This window comes from Desmodus rotundus, chromosome 10, assembly GCF_022682495.2.
Source record: "Desmodus rotundus isolate HL8 chromosome 10, HLdesRot8A.1, whole genome shotgun sequence".
NCBI classification, from domain to species: Eukaryota; Metazoa; Chordata; class Mammalia; order Chiroptera; family Phyllostomidae; genus Desmodus; species Desmodus rotundus.
Genome location: NC_071396.1, coordinates 56,034,967 through 56,055,358, shown reverse-complemented (window position 1 = coordinate 56,055,358; position 20,392 = coordinate 56,034,967). Strand labels below are relative to the sequence as shown.

Sequence of the window (20,392 nt, the reverse complement as noted above, 5' to 3'; positions counted from 1 at the left end):
GATCCCAGCCTTCTGTCCCATCACTGTGCACACGTTAGTGTGCCTTCCCCCATTTCATGGAGAGAAGACTGGGCCAGAGAAAGTAAAAACTCAGCTAAGGTTAGAACGAAGATTTAAAACACTTTTTTCAGTTACAGTTGACGTGTAATATTATATTAGTTGCAGGTGTACAACATACTGGTTAGACATTTATATACCTTAGCAAGTGATCACCCTGATAAGTCTAGTACCCGTCTGACACCATACATAGTTAAAATGAAGGTATTTAAGGACATACATGAAAATTTAAAAGTTTTTACCTTTACTGTCATTTTTCGAGATAATAAAGAATTGATTATGTCTTTTTTAAGTGACTTATACATTTTGGGTGATAATAAAACCCAGTACTTACATAGTACTTTCACATTAACTTGTTTAAATGTCAAAATAACCTCATGATGTAGGCACTATTTTCCCCATTTTACAGATAAGGAGATTGAGGCACAATCTAAGAGATTAAGTAATTTATCCTAGATCAGCCAGGTACCCCGCAAGCGACAGAACTGAGATCCAGACTAGGCATCTTAGCTCTAGGATTTGCACTCTTCACCACTGCATCATAATGATCAAGAATATAATTTCATAATGATGAATTAACCAGGTATGAAGCATTTTGGTAGTGTTAGAGGATTAGAAGGTCAAAAAAGAACTTGTGTCTTTTGCTTAGAATCTGTTTGGGAGACACAGAAGTCAGGTAGAGGGAGGTCCGTTTCAGCTGGAAAGCAGATTATGGCTTAGAATTGTGACAGTGGCAAGCCACTACTTTGCTCTAGAATTAGATTTCCCCACTAAGTAAAAGGCAGAGTTGAAAAACAGTAGGCCTTCCTCTCAGAGCTAAGTTTATCACATGGCCAACCAAAGGGGAATGCTTGTTGGTAGCAGGTGGATTTGGAAAGAGAAGCCTAAGTGGGGCTGAGCTGGATGTGGTCAGCACCTTCTCCCAAAGCCTTCAGGAATGAGGTGAGTTAGTGTCGTGAAGTTCTCTTCACACAGAAAACTGAGAAATGGAAAGGAAGTGAGTGTTTCTTCCTGATCATCTTCTTGACAGCTATCCTAATTATACTAAAAGAAAAACAAATGTGTTATAAATATTAGTTGTCCATGCTATGCCAAAATAAAAAATTATGGTTATGTGATTTCACCTTAGATATATTGGGTTGGTGGGTGGAAGTAAATTTAGTTAGGGAAAAGTTTGGGGAAGGGAACCCAAAGTGAATTTTAATTATTTCCTATGCATTTTTTTCTCACTCTCATCCTTTTAGGTAATGTTGGTGGACGGATTTAAAGGACAGAAGGTTCAAGATGTAAAGAAGACCATTCAGAAAAAGATGATTGACGTTGTACGTGATAGGCTATCCTCTGAAGGCTGTTTTAGGACAAAAGCTTTTAGTTAATAGACATACTTTACAGTGTTTATTAGCACAATGAGTCTGTAGTAGAACCATGAGCTTTATTAGACAGTATATAGTTTTGTGGCAGAAAATAGACCTATTAGCAACTCATGTAGGTTGAACTTTCTACCTGCAACATTGATGAAAGTAGTGTTCTAAAATAGACAAGTGCAAAGTACATACAGAGAACTTGAACACGCTCTGGCTAGGCCATTCGAGATGCTAGTGGTTACAATTCTCTCTTTCTATAGTGCTTTATTTTTTACTTTCATCTTTTCCCCCATCTTCATTTTTGCTGTAACTTCTATTGAGCTACTTAACTACTTGTTAAATTAAACTTTTATTTTTGCCAGTTATGTGTATCCATAATACAGAGAGACAATGGTCTGTAAGGCTTCTTCAAATGAAAAATCCACAGTTTCCTTTTTATCCTTCCACATTCTCTTAAATGTCTTTTTTGGAGAAGCTCACTTTCAACCCTTTTAGTATTGACTTCCCTCTGTCTTACAGATCTCGAATCTAAACGTTTGTAGTATAACGTTGGTTTTATTTTTCCGGTTTTGGCACCAGCCATTGACTTTCTATTATGAAAGATCAGTATTTATCACTCTTCCTCCCACCTTGTGGCTTCCTCTGTAACATCACACACATTCATGTGCACTTTTCCATGCCCCATCTTCCTGGTGTGGGTGTATCGTCGTTTATGTGAGAGCAGTAGTCAGTGTTTACATTTTTGGGACATGACTGATCTACAGTGGATACAATGAGTTTTCTTCCCTCGCTTTTGTTTTACCCTGAGTTAATAATTGTCTCTTTCAAAAAAAAAGTTCTTACCCGTTTTTTTTTAATCCTTACCCAATGATGTTTATTGATCTTAGAGAGATAGTTAGGGGGAGAGAGAGAAACATCGATGTGCGAGAGAAACAGATCAGTTGCCTCCTATCGCACCCCGACTGGAGATTGAACCCGCAACCACAACCTGCATGGGATGATGCGCCAATCAACTGAACCACCCGACCAGGGCAAAAATTTCCTTACTTCTAAGTATACTTCTCAATACACCGTCCCAAACTCTGTCCCATCTGTTCATATCTCCTCTCAATACCTTCAGACACATTATGCTTTAGGTTCTGTCTCAGAGAACACTTTCCCAGAGCCTTTGGGCTGGTTTGAGTCTGTGCTGGTTGCCAGCTGTTCTGGGGCACCGGTGTCCTCAGCAATCTTCTTCCTCCACCATTACTGAAGATTTCCTTTGCTACCCTTGACTTGGATGTCACTCTGTTTCCTTGATTCCCTGGCTGCTTCTTTCTTATTTATTCTCTTATTTTAGTGAAGCTCTGCCTCTAGTAGCTTTCCTGTGAAAAGTATCTGGGAGGTAAATTTTTGTGACCTTCCATGTCTCAAATATCTTTATTATGTTCTTATTTGCCCTTGATTACCTGGGTGCAGAATTCTGGCTTGGAAATAATTTTCCCTTAAAATTTTGAGGGTGTTACCCATGGTGTTCTGGTTCACTGATACTTTTGAGATGTCCAAAAGCATTCTGGTAATAACTGATCTTTTACAAGTGACCTGTGTTTCCCCCCCTTCTGGAAGCTAGTGAAATATTATTCTTTCTCCCAGTATTCTAGAATTTCATGTGACTTGCCTTGGTTTAGGTCAGTTTTAATTCATTCTTCTGGTTGCTTTTTGGGCTTCTTCAGTCTGAAAATTGTATTCTTAATTTTGGGAAAATTTTATGTCTTTTTCTTTATTTCATCTCTCCCTATTCTTTATTTTTGCTTTCCGAATTCACACAATTCAGATATTGGACCTCTTATACTCTAGAAATTCTTTTGCCTTTCTGGGAGAGTCCCTCAACTTTGTGTGTGTGTGTGTATCAGTGAGTTTTTGTTTACTGTGGGTTTTTTAAAAATATCTGCTAGTTGTGTGTGCATGTGTATATATATAAATAAAAATTTCTAAAAATTCATTTAAAAATCTTCTTGAATAGAAAACTTATAAATAAGTGGGGGGTAGTATGATGAGTTCCTGTATACCTTTCACCCAGCTTTAGCAGGCATCAACTCAGAACTGCCTGAAAAGCTTATTCTTGTTTTCTGACTGACCCTTTTTATAGGCTGTTCTTGCTTTATGGATATGAAATTTTTTTTTTTAAGAATTGAGATATAATTGACAGAGATGTGAAGTCTTAATCTCTTATTTCTCTGAGGAAGACTTGATTATTTTAGAGTGGGACAGAAGGGTTATTGGAACCTTTTGGGATGTAGGTAGGACTTGTCACTGGGCTTTGTTGGGCAGATCTGGAAGGGCCATTTGTGCCTCGGGGAAGCCCTGATGTTAGTGAGGGCTTCTTGGGTTTGTTAGATTCCCCACAGAAGATTCTTCCCATCTCTGGCTTAAAGTGTATAAGGGTCTAAGCTAACTGAGCATTCTGGGAGCTGAATTGGGAGAAGATCGCTAGCGTGGGTACCAACACCCAGTGTGCTGACTTTCACTTTGTCCCCATATTCACTGTGACAGTCCCGTATCCTCAGCTTTGTCCTGTGGTTGGGAAACTCTTTTATCCTCTCCAGAGAATAAACCTTCATTGTTCTGTTGGCACAGGGAGGGTTAGTTAGTTGCCTGTCTGTATAGTGTGAGATTTGGGAATGTGGGATTCTAACCCCTTCTTTAAAAGACATTCCTCTTCGAGGCCTCAGGTTCCCTCTTTCAGGACTGTCTTGTGCAACCACTTCCTGAGTTTTGGGGGTTACGCAAACTGGATTACTCAGTGGCTTTCTCTGCTGCTGGCTTAGCCTTCAGCTAGCTTTCTTCAGTCTGCTAAACAGTACTCATCCTGGTTTTTAGTTTTCCAAATTTGTGGACATTGTTTTTTTCTCCCATTCTTATCTTTGTAGGTTCATGCCATTAAAAAAGAAACCTCTTTTGTTGACCTTTTATTGGAATTCTGAGAGGGAACAGAGTTAAATATCTGTTTTTAATTCACCGTCTTTAAACAAAAGTCCTAGCTGTTGAAGTTTAGCGTGAGGAATTGCATTTAAGAACGCAGAGCAGTGAGTCATTTTATGAATAATAATGCTGACTATTATTTTAAAAGATTATCCTTGCTTAATAAATTTGCGACCATAATACGTTAAGAGATACATATATTTGGTAAAAAATAGTATTCTCGGTCAGTTTTCTAGTGGGAATTTTTCATGACATAAGTCTTTAGGAACAATATTTTCTACTTTTAATTTTTGTGCATCCATTAAAAAAGTTTTATGCATTTAATTTTCTATTTTATTTATATTGGATAAAATAGAAAATTTTATCCAAGGATAAAAGGATGTCATAGATAACCTAACCTTCAAACCATAGGTTTAGAAACAATTGAACTTCTTTGATTTTGCCACTGAGGAGGAATATTCTACATAGGGAAGGCAATCCATTTGACAATGATGCACACCTTTTCAAAAGCAAGTATTGTATAGAAAATAAGGCAGATAACTTTACCGTGGGAAGAAGGAAGATACAATGAAAATGTGCAGTTTTGACTATTGGTACAGCATTTTAAAAAAGTTTATATTTATTATCCTTGTGGAATAAAGATTGACTTGATGTAATATTTGATATATTTTTATTTACTTCCATTTAGAGAGATGCATTTATTTACATGGAACCAGAGAAACAAGTCATGTCCAGGTCTTCAGATGAATGCGTTGTGGCCCTGTGTGACCAGTGGTTAGTCTCTCCCGTAGCAAGAAGAAATTTCCCATAGTCACTCTCTTACCTTTTGGCTTTTATTTTTTTTCTAATCAATTTGTGTACTCCCAGGTACTTGGATTATGGAGAAGAGAACTGGAAAAAGCAGACATCCCAGTGCTTGAAGAACCTGGAAACGTAAGATGGGGGAAAGTGTTGAGGCAAGGGAAAGGAGATGAGAAACATGGAAGATAGTCAAGGTGAAGAGAGAGACTTTATCTTTTATTCTCTCCAGATTCTGCGAGGAGACCAGGAGGAATTTTGAAGCTACCTTAGGTTGGCTCCAAGAGCATGCTTGCTCAAGAACTTACGGTTTAGGTAAGCAAACTTCAGATTTTTCTGTTTGAATGACTGGCCAATTAATGCTTTTATCTAATTCCTTTTTTTCTTTCTGAATTGGAAGTGAGAGCTCCTGGTTAGAGGGTGAGGGAAATTAAATCCTGGTCCTCTACGATCTGTCTACCTGGTGGTAAAAGAATGCCTTCTCTCACCCAGTTTGCTCTTTGTTTGCCATTTTATTTTTATTAATTATTCAAGTAAATTTAAGAACTTCCTCTATAAGCAGCTTAGTAAATGCAGTAGATCTATTCTTAAAATGTAGATTTATAGATGAAGTGTCTCTTAGGTCCCTCGTGCATTAATTTTCTTTTTATCTTGCAGGCACGCGTCTGCCTTGGGATGAACAGTGGCTGATTGAATCACTCTCTGATTCCACTATTTACATGGCATTTTACACTGTGGCCCACCTGTTGCAGGGGGGGGACTTGCGTGGACAGGCAGAGTCTCCGTTGGGCATCAGGTCGGTAAATGGAGAAGGGAAAGAAGTCTAGCTTGTCAGCAAGATAAGTGATTTTTTGATTTATGTATTAAAGGTTTTCTTTTAATATTTAGTTTTCATAAGAATTAACTTACCCATGGACATGTACTAAGGTGAGGAAATGATGGTAGGTGGGGGGGTACAGGGAGGAGGGGAATAATGGGAAAAAAATGGGACAACTGTAATAGCATAATCAATAAAATATATTAAAAAAAGAATTCATTTAGCAGAATTTTTGTCATGCTTTTTTTTGTTTTTCGTTTTTGTTTTTGTTGCTGTTGAACTGAGAAAAAGTAATAAATAGTTCCTCCTTTATTATTACTTTCCATCCTTCATTTTTATGGGAGTCCATTGTCCTTATTTGTTACTCTAACTACATTAAGAGATTTCTACTTCATGGTTGGATTGAAATAATGATTCTAGAAAGTTATATATATATTTTATTTATTTTGTTGTTGTTGTTTTTGTTTGTTTTATTTTAATACAGACGGCAGCAAATGACCAAGGAAGTTTGGGATTATATTTTCTTTAAGGAGGCTCCATTTCCTAAGACTCAGATCCCAAAGGAAAAATTAGATCAGTTAAAGCAAGAATTTGAGTTCTGGTATCCTGTGGATCTTCGAGCCTCTGGCAAGGATCTTGTTCCTAATCATCTTTCGTATTACCTATATAATCATGTGGCTATGTGGCCAGAACAAAGGTGAGCGCTGAAAAGGATGTGCACAAAATTTGTTGCCTATTGACATGGGTGTCTTACAGCTTCAAATATATTAGAAGCTATTGTGCAGGGTATAGATTTGCCAATTACATCAGCATCAGATATCTGTGCTTATTTGCTTATTTATACTGCAATTTATACAAAGATGCAATATTGTAGATACTATTTCTCTCATATTTTTTCGTGTACATGTTTATTTCTAAGATCTTTTCAAATACATATATAGCCCTGCCTATGTTTTTTAAATACTTACAGTAATTTACTATATGCCTGTACCTTAGTTTTTATAATCAGTCCTTTGCTAATGGATACTTTTATTGTTTTCATTTGTTTCCTGTTATAAACAGGGCCTAGTAAACATCCTTGTACATTTGTCTGAGTAAACTTTTATGAATCTTTTAGTATTTATCTCAAAATGTTAAGCCTTAACCACAGTCTTTAAGTTTTATTTTTCTGTCTTTAAACATTTACCTGTAAAGTGATAAATGGCCTGTAGCTGTGCGAGCAAATGGACATCTTCTCCTCAACTCTGAGAAGGTAAGGGTCGTTGCCTCCTGAAAGTTAAAATTTCTGCAGAAAGCTTTTCAGATTTAGGAAGTTATACTTTTTTTTAAATTAAAGAATGAAAGGGTATGAAAATCATAAATTAAAGTTTTATCTTTAAAATTATATGTGTAGAGCAGACAGTATTAATTGAGCAGAGGGACCTACCTGTTATACCATTACCTATTATAACATTGTATTTAGATGCACAAAAGGTGACATGAATTATGAGTGGAGCAGAAAGAGAGACAGAAACAGAGATAGAGACAGAGACAGTAAACGTAAAGAGTATCTTTCTCATTAAGTTGAGAAAACAGTTTGGTGGTTTTTGTTTTTTGTTTTATACTGTGACTGGCCTCCAAATTAGAATCATAGGATTTTGGAGTTTGTTATAACATGACATTTTCTCTGGTGTCAACATTTTTGTATTATACACTGTACTGGTTTTATTGGTACAAGATACTTTATTGCCATGTAGTGGGAAATTGATGTAATAATCACCTCTCTTTGGTATCAGTAAAGTTATGATAAAGACATAAAAAGTTTAAAATAATAAAGATTGCTAGATTGTGCACAGTGAGCGCCTCCTCGGATGTGCTGCCCTCAGGCAGGGCACCATTTGGACAACCAATTAATTGTGACCCTAATGGCAGGAAGTTCCCTAAAACCCTAACTCTGACGTTGTGGTCCAGCCCATTTATTTCTGAATGACTAATTAATATAAAGCTCTTCTCTGTGATCAGCCGAGGTGTTCCAGAGTTCTAGTGGAATAATTCCACGTGAATAAACTAATAGTATAGTCTAATGGAAAGAGCAGTGGGCTGAGTGTCAGACTGGCAGGCCTGTCCCAGCTCCCACTTGCTAGCTGAATGGCCCATGTAAGCCACTACTGACTGGACTTCATTCTTCACCTCCATAAAATTAGTTTAGGGTATCTCTTTCTTTTCACATTTCTAATCTTTTTTGTCTTTATCTGACTATGGCCAGCACATTTAACTTGATGTGGTAGATTGGGTTTGTTTCATTTATGTGTAGTCTTACTAATGCCTACTCATTGGCTTTCTATTCCAGATGTCAAAATCCACAGGCAACTTTCTCTCTTTGACCCAAGCCATTGACAAATTTTCAGCTGATGGTGAATATACTTTTTTTTTTATTATTGACGTTGCATAGAGTTCAATTCTCTTTAGATTATACAAGGGAATTTAAAATTGTTTTAACGTTACTGCTTTTCTCTTTTGCTTATACCAAAAGCATTCATGTTTTCTTTGTGTAGAAATGCTGTAATAATTAAAACATAAAAATTGCTGAGACACAACAATATTGAAATTAGGCCCATTGGTAACCTTCCCATGGCCTCTTAAGTGTTCAAGTGAAAGAACAGCCACATGTCTCTCACTTTAAAGCAAAGGTAGAAATGAGTAAGTTTAGTTAGGAAAGCATGTTGAAAGCCAGGTCAGGCTGAGAGAGCTAGGCTGCTTTCAGCAGTTAGCCAAGTTGTGAATGCAAAGGGAGAGTTACTGAAGGAAATTAAAAGTACTACTCCAGTGAACACAGGAATAATAAGAAAGCAAAATAGCCTTATTGCTGATATGAAAGTGTTAATGGTCTGGGTAGAAGCTCAAACCAGCCACAACATTCCCTTAAGCAAAAGCCTAATCCAGAGTAAGGCCCTAACTCTTTTTAGCTCTATGAAACATGAGAGAGCTGAGGAAGCTGCAGAAGAAAAGTTTGAGGTTAGCAGAGGTCGCTTCATGAGGCTGAAGGAAAGGTGTTGTCTCCATAACACTGCTTTTAGCAGCAGTATAGTGTTCCACTGCAAGGATGTCCTGTGATTTACTTCATTAGGCTCTTATTGATGGCTTTTTTCCAATGCTTTAGAATAAAAGATTTTGGTTGAAAAGTAAAATTTTGTTAGTAGAAAACTTGGAAGAATCTAAGGACTAAGAATTAAATTCATATTTGCACGCATAAAGCACCAGTGTGTGTGTTCTCATGCACTAAAATATCATAATGTTTTGCTCTCTCTAAATGAGGCTGTTGATAGGGATATCTGTCCCCAGTTTATTATTTTTTTCCTTTGCTTCATTGAAGATCACTTTATCTCATTAACTCAGCATGCCTGAGAAGAAACACCTATTGATGCTAAGTGTATGCAAATTAATGCAGATGATTTAGGGATTCTGCTTTTACCAGCATCGTTAGGGATTCTACTTTTGGTGATTTTTATTTTTGCTGTTGATCCATGGCAGTCCTTTAAAGCACTGGTCATTTCTTAATTTATATGTAGGCTTCACAGTGTACCTACCTGGACACATACTTGATCTTCAGTAAGCAAGTTTTAAAGTCATTGATTGTTTTCATTTCTTCTCCAGGAATGCGCTTGGCTCTGGCTGACGCTGGTGACACTGTTGAAGACGCTAACTTTGTGGAAGCCATGGCAGATGCAGGTATTCTCCGTCTGTATACCTGGGTGGAGTGGGTGAAAGAAATGGTGACCAACCAGGATAGCCTAAGAAGTGGTCCTACCAGCACCTTCAACGATCGAGTTTTCGCCAGGTAATCCGTGGACTTCAGCCACTTTGTGCCTTAGAGTTGCTTAGTCCTCGTGCATTTTTGAGTTTCCTTCCCCTTCTCCCTAAAATAAATTAGAAGATAATAATAGCTACTATTTATTAAAAGCTTATTTGTGTCAGGTACAATGCTAATTACTTTCAATCCATTGTCTGATCTTAGCCTCTTAGCAACCTTATATAATAAAGATATTTTTAGCTGCATTTTATAGTTAAAGAAATTGAGGTTTAGAAAAATTATTTCATTAAATGCCTTAAAACTAGTAACTTCAAACTTGGCTTATGAATTTGCTTCTATCTTTCTCCAATGCCCATTCTCATAACCATTTTACCATGGTCTCTTGCCATAAAGTAGGGCAGACTGGTTCAAGGAAAAGTAGATGAAAAGAAATGGAGAATTATCATTTTCTTTTCTCTTCAAAAGACATTTGTCAACCTCTGTGAATCAGAAACAATCCTATACACTTGTCTACAAAGATGTGTAAGACTCGGTCCTTCCTTGTTTCGTAGGAGAGAGAGACACAAAAACACTTATCCCACCATTTATAAGTGTAATAAAGATTGAGGGGATTTAGATGGTATGTGAGTTCTGGGTTTCTTGAAAAGTAAACAGGATTTTTGCAAGGACAGGATAAACTCTGGAGAGAGTGTGGTATTTTTTTGAAGTATAATGTGTGGAGGACAGAAGTAGGAGGTGAAACAAGTTGGGGGCCAGATTAGGCCAGGTTATGAAAGGCCTGCGGTACCCTGGGAAAATTTTTCCTAAATATTCAATGTCAGTTGTTCAAAATGCAGCAATTAAACCTGACTACAATTGTTGGGAAGCTCTTTTTATTTTGCATTTTGGGCTTCATAATGAAGGTTCCATCAAAGACTTTTTAAATAGGAACAGGGTTAACGGGGTGGTGGTAAGCAAGAACTCTAAGCAAGTATCAGATGACAGTATGTACTTAAAGGTGGATACAGAAGCCCTGATTGTTGTGGCTCAGTTGGTTAGAGCATCATCCCATCCCATAAACTGAAAGGTCACGGGTTTGATTCCTGCTCTGGGCAAATGCCTAGGTTGCAGGTTTAGTCGGGGCACATGTGAGAGACAACCAGTCGGTGTTTCTCTCTCACATCTGTGTTTCTCTCTCTCCCTACCTCTCTCTAAAATCAATAAGCATGTTTTTGGGTGAGGATAAAAAAAGGTGGGTACACAGATATTAGGGTGGTGACAGTAGGCAGTTTTAAGGAACACAGGGTTGGTTTTGTGGTAGATGATTTTAAGTGTTTCGGGTATTGTTCTCATTTTACTGTTTCTTGAGTGTACGCAGCAGGTTTTCATACTTATCTATACTTGCCTTTCCACTCAATAACCTTTTTTTCCTATTCAATAGTGAAATGAATGCAGGAATTATAAAAACAGATCAAAACTATGAAAAGATGATGTTTAAAGAAGCTTTGAAAACAGGGTTTTTTGAGTTGCAGGTAGGCTGTTTTTTTAAGTAGCTTAAAATATGTCAATGTGAATATGATGTATTTTTACCCTCTTTCAATCCTGCTATAACATAATAATTCATCTAAAGTGGAGATTGGAAATTTTGTTAAGAAACTTAAATCTTCAATAAATTGTGATTGTAAATAGTTTCCTTTGGTACTTTTTCTGTTGAGTTCATTTAACACAAGTAGTTCTGTTTCTAGCTGTGCTATGAGCATTAATAAAGAGATGAAATCTAAGAATCAGTAATACTTTCCAGAAAAATATTAAAAAATATATATATTTATTGATTATGCTATTACAGTTGTCCCATTTCCCCCCTTCACTCCACTCCATCCTGCCCACCCCTTCCCTCCCACATTCCCCCCCTATAGTTCATGTCCATGGGTCATACATATAAGTTCTTTGGCTTCTACATTTCCTACACTATTCTTACCCTCCCCCTGTCTATTTTCCACCTACCACTTATCCTACTTATTCTCTGTACCTTCCCCTCCTCTCTCTCCCTCCCACTCCCCTATTGATAACCCTCCATGTGATCTCCATTTCTGTGGTTCTGTTCCTGTTCTAGTTGTTTGCTTTTGTTTTTGTTTTAGATGTGGTTGTTAATAACTGTGAGCTTGCTGTCATTTTGCTGTTCATATTTTTTTTATCTTCTTTTTCTTAGGTAACTCCCTTTAACATTTCATATAATAATGGCTTGGTGATGATGAACTCCTTGAACTTGACTTTATCTGAGAAGCACTTTATCTTCCCTTCCATTCTAAATGGTAGCTTTGCTGGATAGAGAAATCTTGGATGTAGGTCCTTGGCTTTCATGACTTGGAATACTTCTTTCCAGCCCCTTCTTGCCTATAAGGTCTCTTTTGAGAAATCAGCTGACAGTCTTATGGGAACTCCTTTATAGGTAACTGTGTCCTTTTCTCTTGCTGCTTCTAAGATTCTCTCCTTCTCTTTAACCTTGGGTAATGTAATTATGATGTGCCTTGGTGTGTTCCTCCTTGGATCCAGCTTCTTTGGGACTCTCTGGGCTTCCTGGACTTCCTAGAAGTCTATTTCCTTTGCCAGATTAGGGAAGTTCTCCTTCATTATTTGTTCAGATAAGTTTTCAATCTGTTGCTCTTCCTCTTCTCCTTCTGGCACCCCTATAATTTGGATGTTGGAACGTTTCAAGATGTCCTAGAGGTTCCTAAGCCTCTCCTCATTTTTCTGAATTCTTGTTTCTTCATTCTTTCCTGGTTGGATGTTTCTTTCTTCCTTCTGGTCCACACCATTGATCTGAGTCCCAGTTTCCTTCGCATCACTGTTGGTTCCCTGTACATTTTCCTTTGTTTCTCTTAGCATAGCCTTCATTTTTTGATCTAACTTGCGACCAAATTCAACCAATTCTGTGAGCTTCCTGATTACCAGTGTTTTCTGAACTGTGCATCTGATAGGTTAGCTATCTGTTCGTTGCTTAGTTGTATTTTTTCTGGAGCTTTGATCTGTTCTTTTATTTGGGCCTTTTTTTTTTTTTGTCTTGTCTTGGTGCATCTGTTGTGTAGTAAGGGGGAGAGCCTTAGGTGTTCACCAGGGTGGGGTAAGGCTCGTTGCTGTGCTATGATGCTGTACGTGGGGGAGGGGCCAAGAGGGAGCAATGGCGCTTGCTCCACTCTCTGCCAGATTTCAGTCATTCCCTCCACTACCCACAATCAAATTGGGCCCCTCTGGTGGTGATTCCCGAGTGAGTGAGCTTGTGCTCGCTCTAGGCCCCTGTGGGTCTCTCCAATGAAGTCTCCTGTGAGGCTGGGAGTTTCCCCTGCTGCTGCCTCAACCCCCACGGGTATTTTCAATCAGAGGTTTGAGGCTTTATTTCCCCATGCTGGAGCCCTGGGTTGTGTGGTCTGCTTTGCTTCCCACTGTTCCTCCCAGTTTATCTATGCGAGAATGTGGGGCTGCAGGGTCTGCCAGCCACCACCTTCTGGGGTCTGCTAGCTGCAGCCTGGCCTGCCCTGTTCCATAGTTCACCACCTCCCTTTGTCCGCCAGCCCCCGCCTTGCTGCAAGTCTTCTCTGCCCTGGCTGCCCATCTCCGCCCCTCCTACCAGTCTGGATGAATGTTTCTTCTTTATCTCTTTGGTTGTGGGACTTCCATACAGTTAGATTTTCTGTCATTTCTGGTTGTTTTTTGTTTTTAAATTGTTGTTGTCCTTCTTTTGGTTGTTCCCGGAAGCACAGTGAGTCTTCCTATGCCTCTGTCTTGGCTGGAAACTCCAGAAAAATATTTTTAAGTTGAGAAAAAAGTAAAGGCGGAAATAAAGGCATAATTGTAACTAATTGTTTTTAGTTTGAAAACAAATATTTTCTGAGGTTTTCCACAAGGTGTCAGTATTTACTCAAGTTTGGCAGAAGTACTTAAAGTAAAAATACAGCTCTACTCAATCACTTTCGTAAAATACCGCATTGGGGTTTTTGAAACTTGGTTTTCATAGATGTAGTTAAGTAAGGGTAAGTGCTGAGCATAGCAGTGTGTCCTATGTCTAGCCTTTATTTTGATACTTAAGTTTCTTTTGTATATGCTGCTCAGAGCATTGTTTTTAATATTGTTTAAATTGTTCAGCTATTATGTCTGTTACAAAATGTCTTTTAAAAACCTTTTTCTCCGGACTCATAAAACTATAGTTTCCTTTGGGCAAGGATTGATACACATTTACTTGCTAATTGTTGAAGTAATACCTTTACAAAAATTCAATATGGAATTTTAAAAGACCAAAAACTTAACCATGCATTAAAAGAGAGATACTAAATTTTTTCTCTTTAGTTTTATCTTAAAGAAATATAGGGAGAAAAATGGTAAATTATTTCAAATTTTGTAGGCCGCGAAAGACAAGTACCGTGAGTTGGCCATTGAGGGGATGCACAGAGACCTCGTGTTCCGGTTTATTGAAGTTCAGACCCTTCTCTTGGCTCCAGTCTGTCCACATGTTTGTGAGCACATCTGGGCACTCCTGGGAAAGGTATTTTTATGCATTTAAGATGTTGTGGGAGTTTTGATTTTTGTCTCATTAAATAAATGTGGTAATGTTGTTGCTTAAGAGGAAAAGGCTGCAAATGAGTATTTTAAGAATAATGTTGGCTTTATTGTCATAATTATTGCAACGGGTTAAACTGCCTCCTCTAGACAGATACATCATGTGTGCGCCTTTATTTATGTATTCACAGTGTAAATATTTTAAAAACATTGATTATATACTTGTTGTTTATCACCTAATTCCTGTTAGGAAGTGTTATACATTTAAATATATTCAGATATATATTAGAATACATGTATAACTAATATTCTTTTTCCAGCTGTTTGTTAAAGAGGTGAAAATATTGAGAAAGATATAAATGTTATAAACTACTTATAAACAAGGATAGAAGTGTATATTTGCAGAAATATTCTTGTTTTATGGAAAATTCCTGGCACATATAGGGCTGCATTTTCAGGGATATTATATTAGCATTTTTACTGTGAAGATAAATTCAATTATTTCTCCCAGGCTCACAGATAAACAGATTGGCTGGTTTAATAACTCCCTTCCAGCCTTATTAACCAGGCTATTTTGCATATTTTTCACTGCATGAAGAATACGAAAATGCACTCATGGTGTATATACCAAAGAGCCATACTTTCTGTACAGGATGTGTTAATAGGATAAAAACTGAGAGTGTGCATAATTTATATAATAATGATTAAATTTAGGCACATTAGCATTACATAATTTTCTTTGAAAGTGAGCATATGTGTGTGGGTATTAATATGCTTGTACAAATGGATCCTAATTAAGAATGTAGAGTCAGACTTCACAGCTTGAATTCTAGGGAACATTAGATCAGGGGCTGTGGAAGTGGGCCATGTGGGGCCAAGGTCTGAACTTTGAACACCCATTTACAGATGGTAGCTTTGGTGTGTAGTTGTAATCAAGAATTATAAAATAGTTGTATTGTCTAATCTCCCTGAACCTTTTTTTTTTTTTGCTTTTATTTAAAGCCTGGCTCAATTATGTACGCTTCATGGCCCGTCGTTGGTCCTGTGGATGAAACCTTGATACGGTCCTCACAGTATCTCATGGAGGTGGCACATGACCTTAGACTGCGACTGAAGAATTATATGATGCCAGCTAAAGGGAAGGTGAAGTCATTTTTTTAAAAAAGGTCATTCCTGAAAAGTTATTGGTCAAATACTATTTAACAATAATGAAAATGAAGGTACTTTCTTTAAAAATGTGTGGGGCTGTCTTCATTGCTAATGCAGTTCTGTACTGTGCGTGTTTTTCAGTGTTAAAGGCAGTAGTGGTATCTACCGGGGGAGGGTTCTTTTCATTTTTGGTTTATATGAAAGCGACTGAATGTTTTTGCCTTTCTCTACCCTGTAGAAGACTGACACACAACAGCCCCAGAAGCCTTCACATTGCACCATCTACGTGGCAAAGAACTATCCATCTTGGCAACATACCACCCTGTCAGTTCTACGCAGTCACTTTCAGGTGACGCACTCAGCAGACTTTCTCCAGCATTGCTGTGTTCTGCTTATGCTGGGTTTTTTGTGGGGGATGTTGGCAATGTCTGGGAGAAGGGAGGCTGGCAGCTTTGTTTAATTACCTCTAGGCATAGACTGTCCTTTGTTGTCCTTTGGTGGCACTTAAATGGATGTCAAGGGAAAAGATGCTGATTTTCATCATTTTCAAAACTTTCATACAAGAATACACTGAATCTAGTTGTATGTAATGAAAGGCTGTGGGACATTTACGCATGTGTGTGGTTAAAATTATGAAGCAAAAACACTGAGATTCGTGTAGCCTTGATTATGTTTGAAAAACTTGAAGTGTGGCTCTTGAGTAATTTACAAGAAAATGTTCAGTTTAATAATTACCCATAGATTTGGAGAGCTTGATGTTGTTTTTGGCTCTGTCAGGTAAATAGCTATTAAATATGATAGTTATATTGAAAGGAATCTGAGTATTTACACTTAGTTCTTTTCTTTAAACTTAGATACAAGCCATGAAGGTGCACTCAAGAGAGAGAGAAAGAAAAGAGATTATGGCCAAAGCATAAAGTGATGACCTAAAGAAAAAATTCTTAGCTTTGATTTTACAGACCTTTATTAGAATTTTGCCTCAATAATTTTTATTATAGTGAATTAAGAAACACTCAGAAAAATTACATTTGCAAAATTTGATGGAAAGAGAACACCAAGTATGTTTTTATTCTTTGTGAACCTGTTTTTATGGAGAACTACTTTGTTGTTTGATTGTGTGTAGTAGAAATAGAAGAGAGCCTTTAAGATCTGCTCACAGATTTTGGCTTATCAGTAAAAGTAAAAGCTGCGTTCAGAGGTAGCAAAGTGAAGAGTGGGACTGTGCCTCAGTGAGTTGCATATTCATACCAGCATTGTCAAGGAAGCAGTAGAATTAAATATGGTATGTAATGTCCCATGTATTAAAAAGAAATGCATCACCATTGTTGTTTTATAATATTTGTTACTTATTTATTTTGAGAGAGAGGGGAAAGGACAGAGAAGGAGAGGGAGAGAAACATTGACATAAGAGAGAAATATCTGTTGGTTTCATCTCATAAGTGCCCCAGCTGGGGACCAAGCCCACAATCCAGGCGTGTGCCCTGACCGGGAATTGAACCAGCAGCTGTTTGCTTTGTGGGATGACACCCAACCAACCAAGCCACACCTGTCAGGGCACCGCTGCTCTTTTAGAGGTTTTATTTTTGCTTAGTATTCATTGACTAGTTATTCCATAGTTTCAAAATGACATCATCTTTTTGGCATTATATGGAGTGATTAGCTTCCTTTAAAATTTTTGTTTTTATCCAAAAGGAGCAAAAGAATGTTAGTTTGTAATCAAGTAGGATGTTCTTTTATGTTGAATATGGCACCTTTTTAGTGACATAAGGAAAAGGAGTGTTTCCTATCCTCTCCTTTACTCTTTCATCTGTATTTCAAAATAATGCACTGACAAATAGAAAAAAAAAATTTCCCCTGTACCTTGCTTAGTAAAGGTTAGAATTGAAAGTAAATGGCTTATCAGAAATCTTACTCTATGCTACTTTTCATTTTGACTCATTCCCAGTGCTTGGCTTTGATACTATGCTTCTCCAACCAGGAGAAAATGAGTCACCTGAAACTCGGTGAAGGCCGCTTGCTTTCTCCCTCTATCAAAGGGGACAGTTGATGTTTGCAGAAATGAATTTAAATTCAGGCAGCACATTTGGGACTTCTGCATATTAGTGGTAGACAATGCAGGCACTTGGTTTTCAGTAGATGGAAATAATACTATTTTTAACAGAACCATAGCTAGGGACTCTTGTTCATGTTTGTGGTAACAGTTTATAACAAAGTGTTCAAAAGCAGACCTATAAATCTTTATGATAGTTGTGTGTACTTTTTCATTTTGATATAACTAAGGAAATACTTTTAAAAGTTTATAAGACCATTTTTTTTTTCCCTCACAAGATAAGATCTAATGGTGTAATCCTGGAGGTGCCATTATTATAAGAAAAAAGTTACTATTCAGCATGGTGCATCTAATTCCTTCCTTACCCTCAAAATCACGCAGTCTCTGCATTTAGAGGGAATAGGAGACTCCTTTCGGTATTCACTCACCTTTCCCTTCCTCATGGCAGACTGGTAGAGGCTTCACTCGGTGTCTGCCTGACTTCCAATAGGCACATCAATGCTGCATCTTCTTTAAAATACATTTCTCCACTTTCCTCCCCACCTCTTTTTTTTCTTTTAGAACAATGGTGGAAAATTGCCTGATAACAAAATCATTGCCAGTGAACTAGGCAGTTTGCCAGAATTGAAGAAATACATGAAGAAAGTGATGCCATTTGTTGCCATGATTAAGGTGAGCTGTGGACCTTGTACAGCCGTGGCCACATGAATAATGGTTTGATACGACAGTAGAAGGAAGGCAGAAGTCACCCCCAAGAAATCTGCTGAAATAGCACTTCTAAATCAGTGGTTATGGGAAATGCACAACCAGATTTGGGGTTTACCTGTGGAGTTGCTGAGTATGAAAAAATAGGTCTTGTGGAAGAAAAACTGGTTTGGAACAATAAATGATTCTCTTCATGTTCTACCTTCTCTTCCTTTTAGTTTGGGGAGGAAGCATATTCTTTTGATTTACATTAGGGTATTTTTACTAGATCCTGTTACTGGCATCAAGATCCGACATTTGTATAAGTTTAGCATTAACAGGATAAATGTTGTTTGTCGTGGTGAGACCAGGTTTCTCAGCGATGGTTCTATTGGTATTTCGGGCCAGATAGTTCTTTGTTGTGGGGGGATGTCCTGTACACGGTAGGGCAGGGGTGTCCAGCCTTTTGGCATCGCTGGGCCACGCTGGAAGAAGAAGAGTTGTCTTGGGCCACACATTAAACATGCAAACACGAACAAAAACTGATGAGCAAATAAAAGATCCATGCATAATTTTCGTGATACTGGCCACCATAGATAAGCAAAAAATTCCTCACATAATAACCCTAATTATGCAGCGGCCCTTTCAATAATGTTTTAAAATCGTCAAGCAGATCCCAAGTTTGTGATCACTGATATAGAAAATTTGCATATCTAGGTAATAAAACTTAGTAATAAAACTAAGTAATGTTTGAAGTCAATGTATGATTTTGTGTTGGGCCACATTCATAACCATCCTGGGCCGCATGCATCCTGTGGGCCACTGGTTGGTCACCCCCATGTAGAGTTTAGCAGTATCCTTGGCATCTACCCATCACCCCCCTCACTGTGACAAGCAAAAATGTCTTCAGACATTGCTAAATGTCTCCTGCAGGCAAATTCAGCATCCCCCTTGGAGCTCCCCGGGGAAGAATCACTGAGTTAGATTCTTAGTTTTCTTCTTGTACATAGTTGATCTATTGGATTTCTTCACAAAAAAGAAATAAAAGGAGGTTGTCGTTTGCTTAAGATCTTAGGCTCTGAGGTCAGGCAAATCTTGGTCCAAATCCTGTTTGCCTGTTACTTCTTAGTTATGAGGCCTTAGACAAATCACTAAAATTCTTTGGGCCACATGGTTTTTTATCTGTAACATGAAGAAATTAATAGAACCTACCTTTTAAGAGTGCTGTGAGGAGTCAATGAAATAATACAGTTTTAACACACTTAAATACTACCTGTCAAGAAGTAAGCTCAGTAAATTTTTTTCAAATGTAAGTTGGTGCCCTCCAGCTTGCTGGGCACATAGTGGTTATTCTTGTACTTTAGATAATTCTTGAATCTTCTAGACTACAGGTGCCTGCCTGATGGAGACCCAGACTCTTGGCTTCTCCTATATTGGAGCAGATTCTTCGGAGAGCCTTTTAATTCTCCTAGACAGAGTTAACTATCTGAGCCTTATGGTATTTCAAGTTTGAGAAATAATTTAGAATTCTGGGTTGACCAATCCCAATCAAGTTATAAAATGTCTGCTGGCATGTTCCTAAGTCATCGTTCCCATTGGTCAGAGTGCCATGTCCATTGTCAATATATGGATTCAACAAAATATCCCATTGTTGGTTGCAAAGACAACGAATGTTGATGACATGCATTAACTGAATTGAGAGAAACTGATTTGAAAATTAATTACATGATTTTAGATTCAAGAGTTGACTTTTTGAAAAACCAGTGTTACGCTATTTAAGTAGTAATATATTTTTTCGGTAATATTGGTGATTTGCCAGGCATATTAGTGGTGTTGGAAAGTGTTTAATAGCTTTGGTAATAAAAAAATGGCTTTTTAGCGTGTTTGTTCCCCACTGGAAAAGAAACAGACTTGGATGGTAAATGAAGACAATAAATATTAGAATCATGTCAGGTCACTTTCACGTAAGTGCAGCCCGTTCTAGGCAGTTAGCTGCTGTTGTGCATGAACTTGGCTCTCCACAGTTACATTTTGAGTTTGCAAGTATTTTATTTCATGTTCAAGAAAATTAAGAAAATAAATTGTTTTGTATTTGCAACAGTATTTATGTAGTATGGCTTCTTAAATTTTATTCTTAAATTTGCAGGAGTAGATTAGGGAATTTACTAGTAATTTATATTCTCTGAAATAGC

General features: G+C 37.6%; 1 protein-coding gene across 2 annotated transcripts in view; it reads left to right on the top strand.

Moving 5' to 3' along the window:
* The window catches only part of LARS1 (leucyl-tRNA synthetase 1), a 58,499-nt gene that overhangs the window by 29,451 nt on the left and 8,656 nt on the right, over positions 1-20,392 (top strand). For both annotated transcript variants that reach the window (XM_024575106.3, XM_045183903.2), the window contains 14 exons: positions 1,302-1,379; positions 5,071-5,156; positions 5,250-5,315; positions 5,413-5,495; positions 5,838-5,976; positions 6,482-6,694; positions 7,192-7,249; positions 8,327-8,390; positions 9,631-9,814; positions 11,208-11,298; positions 14,163-14,303; positions 15,320-15,460; positions 15,705-15,815; positions 18,078-18,188. In XM_024575106.3, the coding sequence (XP_024430874.1) occupies positions 1,302-1,379; positions 5,071-5,156; positions 5,250-5,315; positions 5,413-5,495; positions 5,838-5,976; positions 6,482-6,694; positions 7,192-7,249; positions 8,327-8,390; positions 9,631-9,814; positions 11,208-11,298; positions 14,163-14,303; positions 15,320-15,460; positions 15,705-15,815; positions 18,078-18,188 (1,566 nt within the window). The remainder of the gene's footprint in view (positions 1-1,301; positions 1,380-5,070; positions 5,157-5,249; positions 5,316-5,412; positions 5,496-5,837; positions 5,977-6,481; positions 6,695-7,191; positions 7,250-8,326; positions 8,391-9,630; positions 9,815-11,207; positions 11,299-14,162; positions 14,304-15,319; positions 15,461-15,704; positions 15,816-18,077; positions 18,189-20,392) is intronic.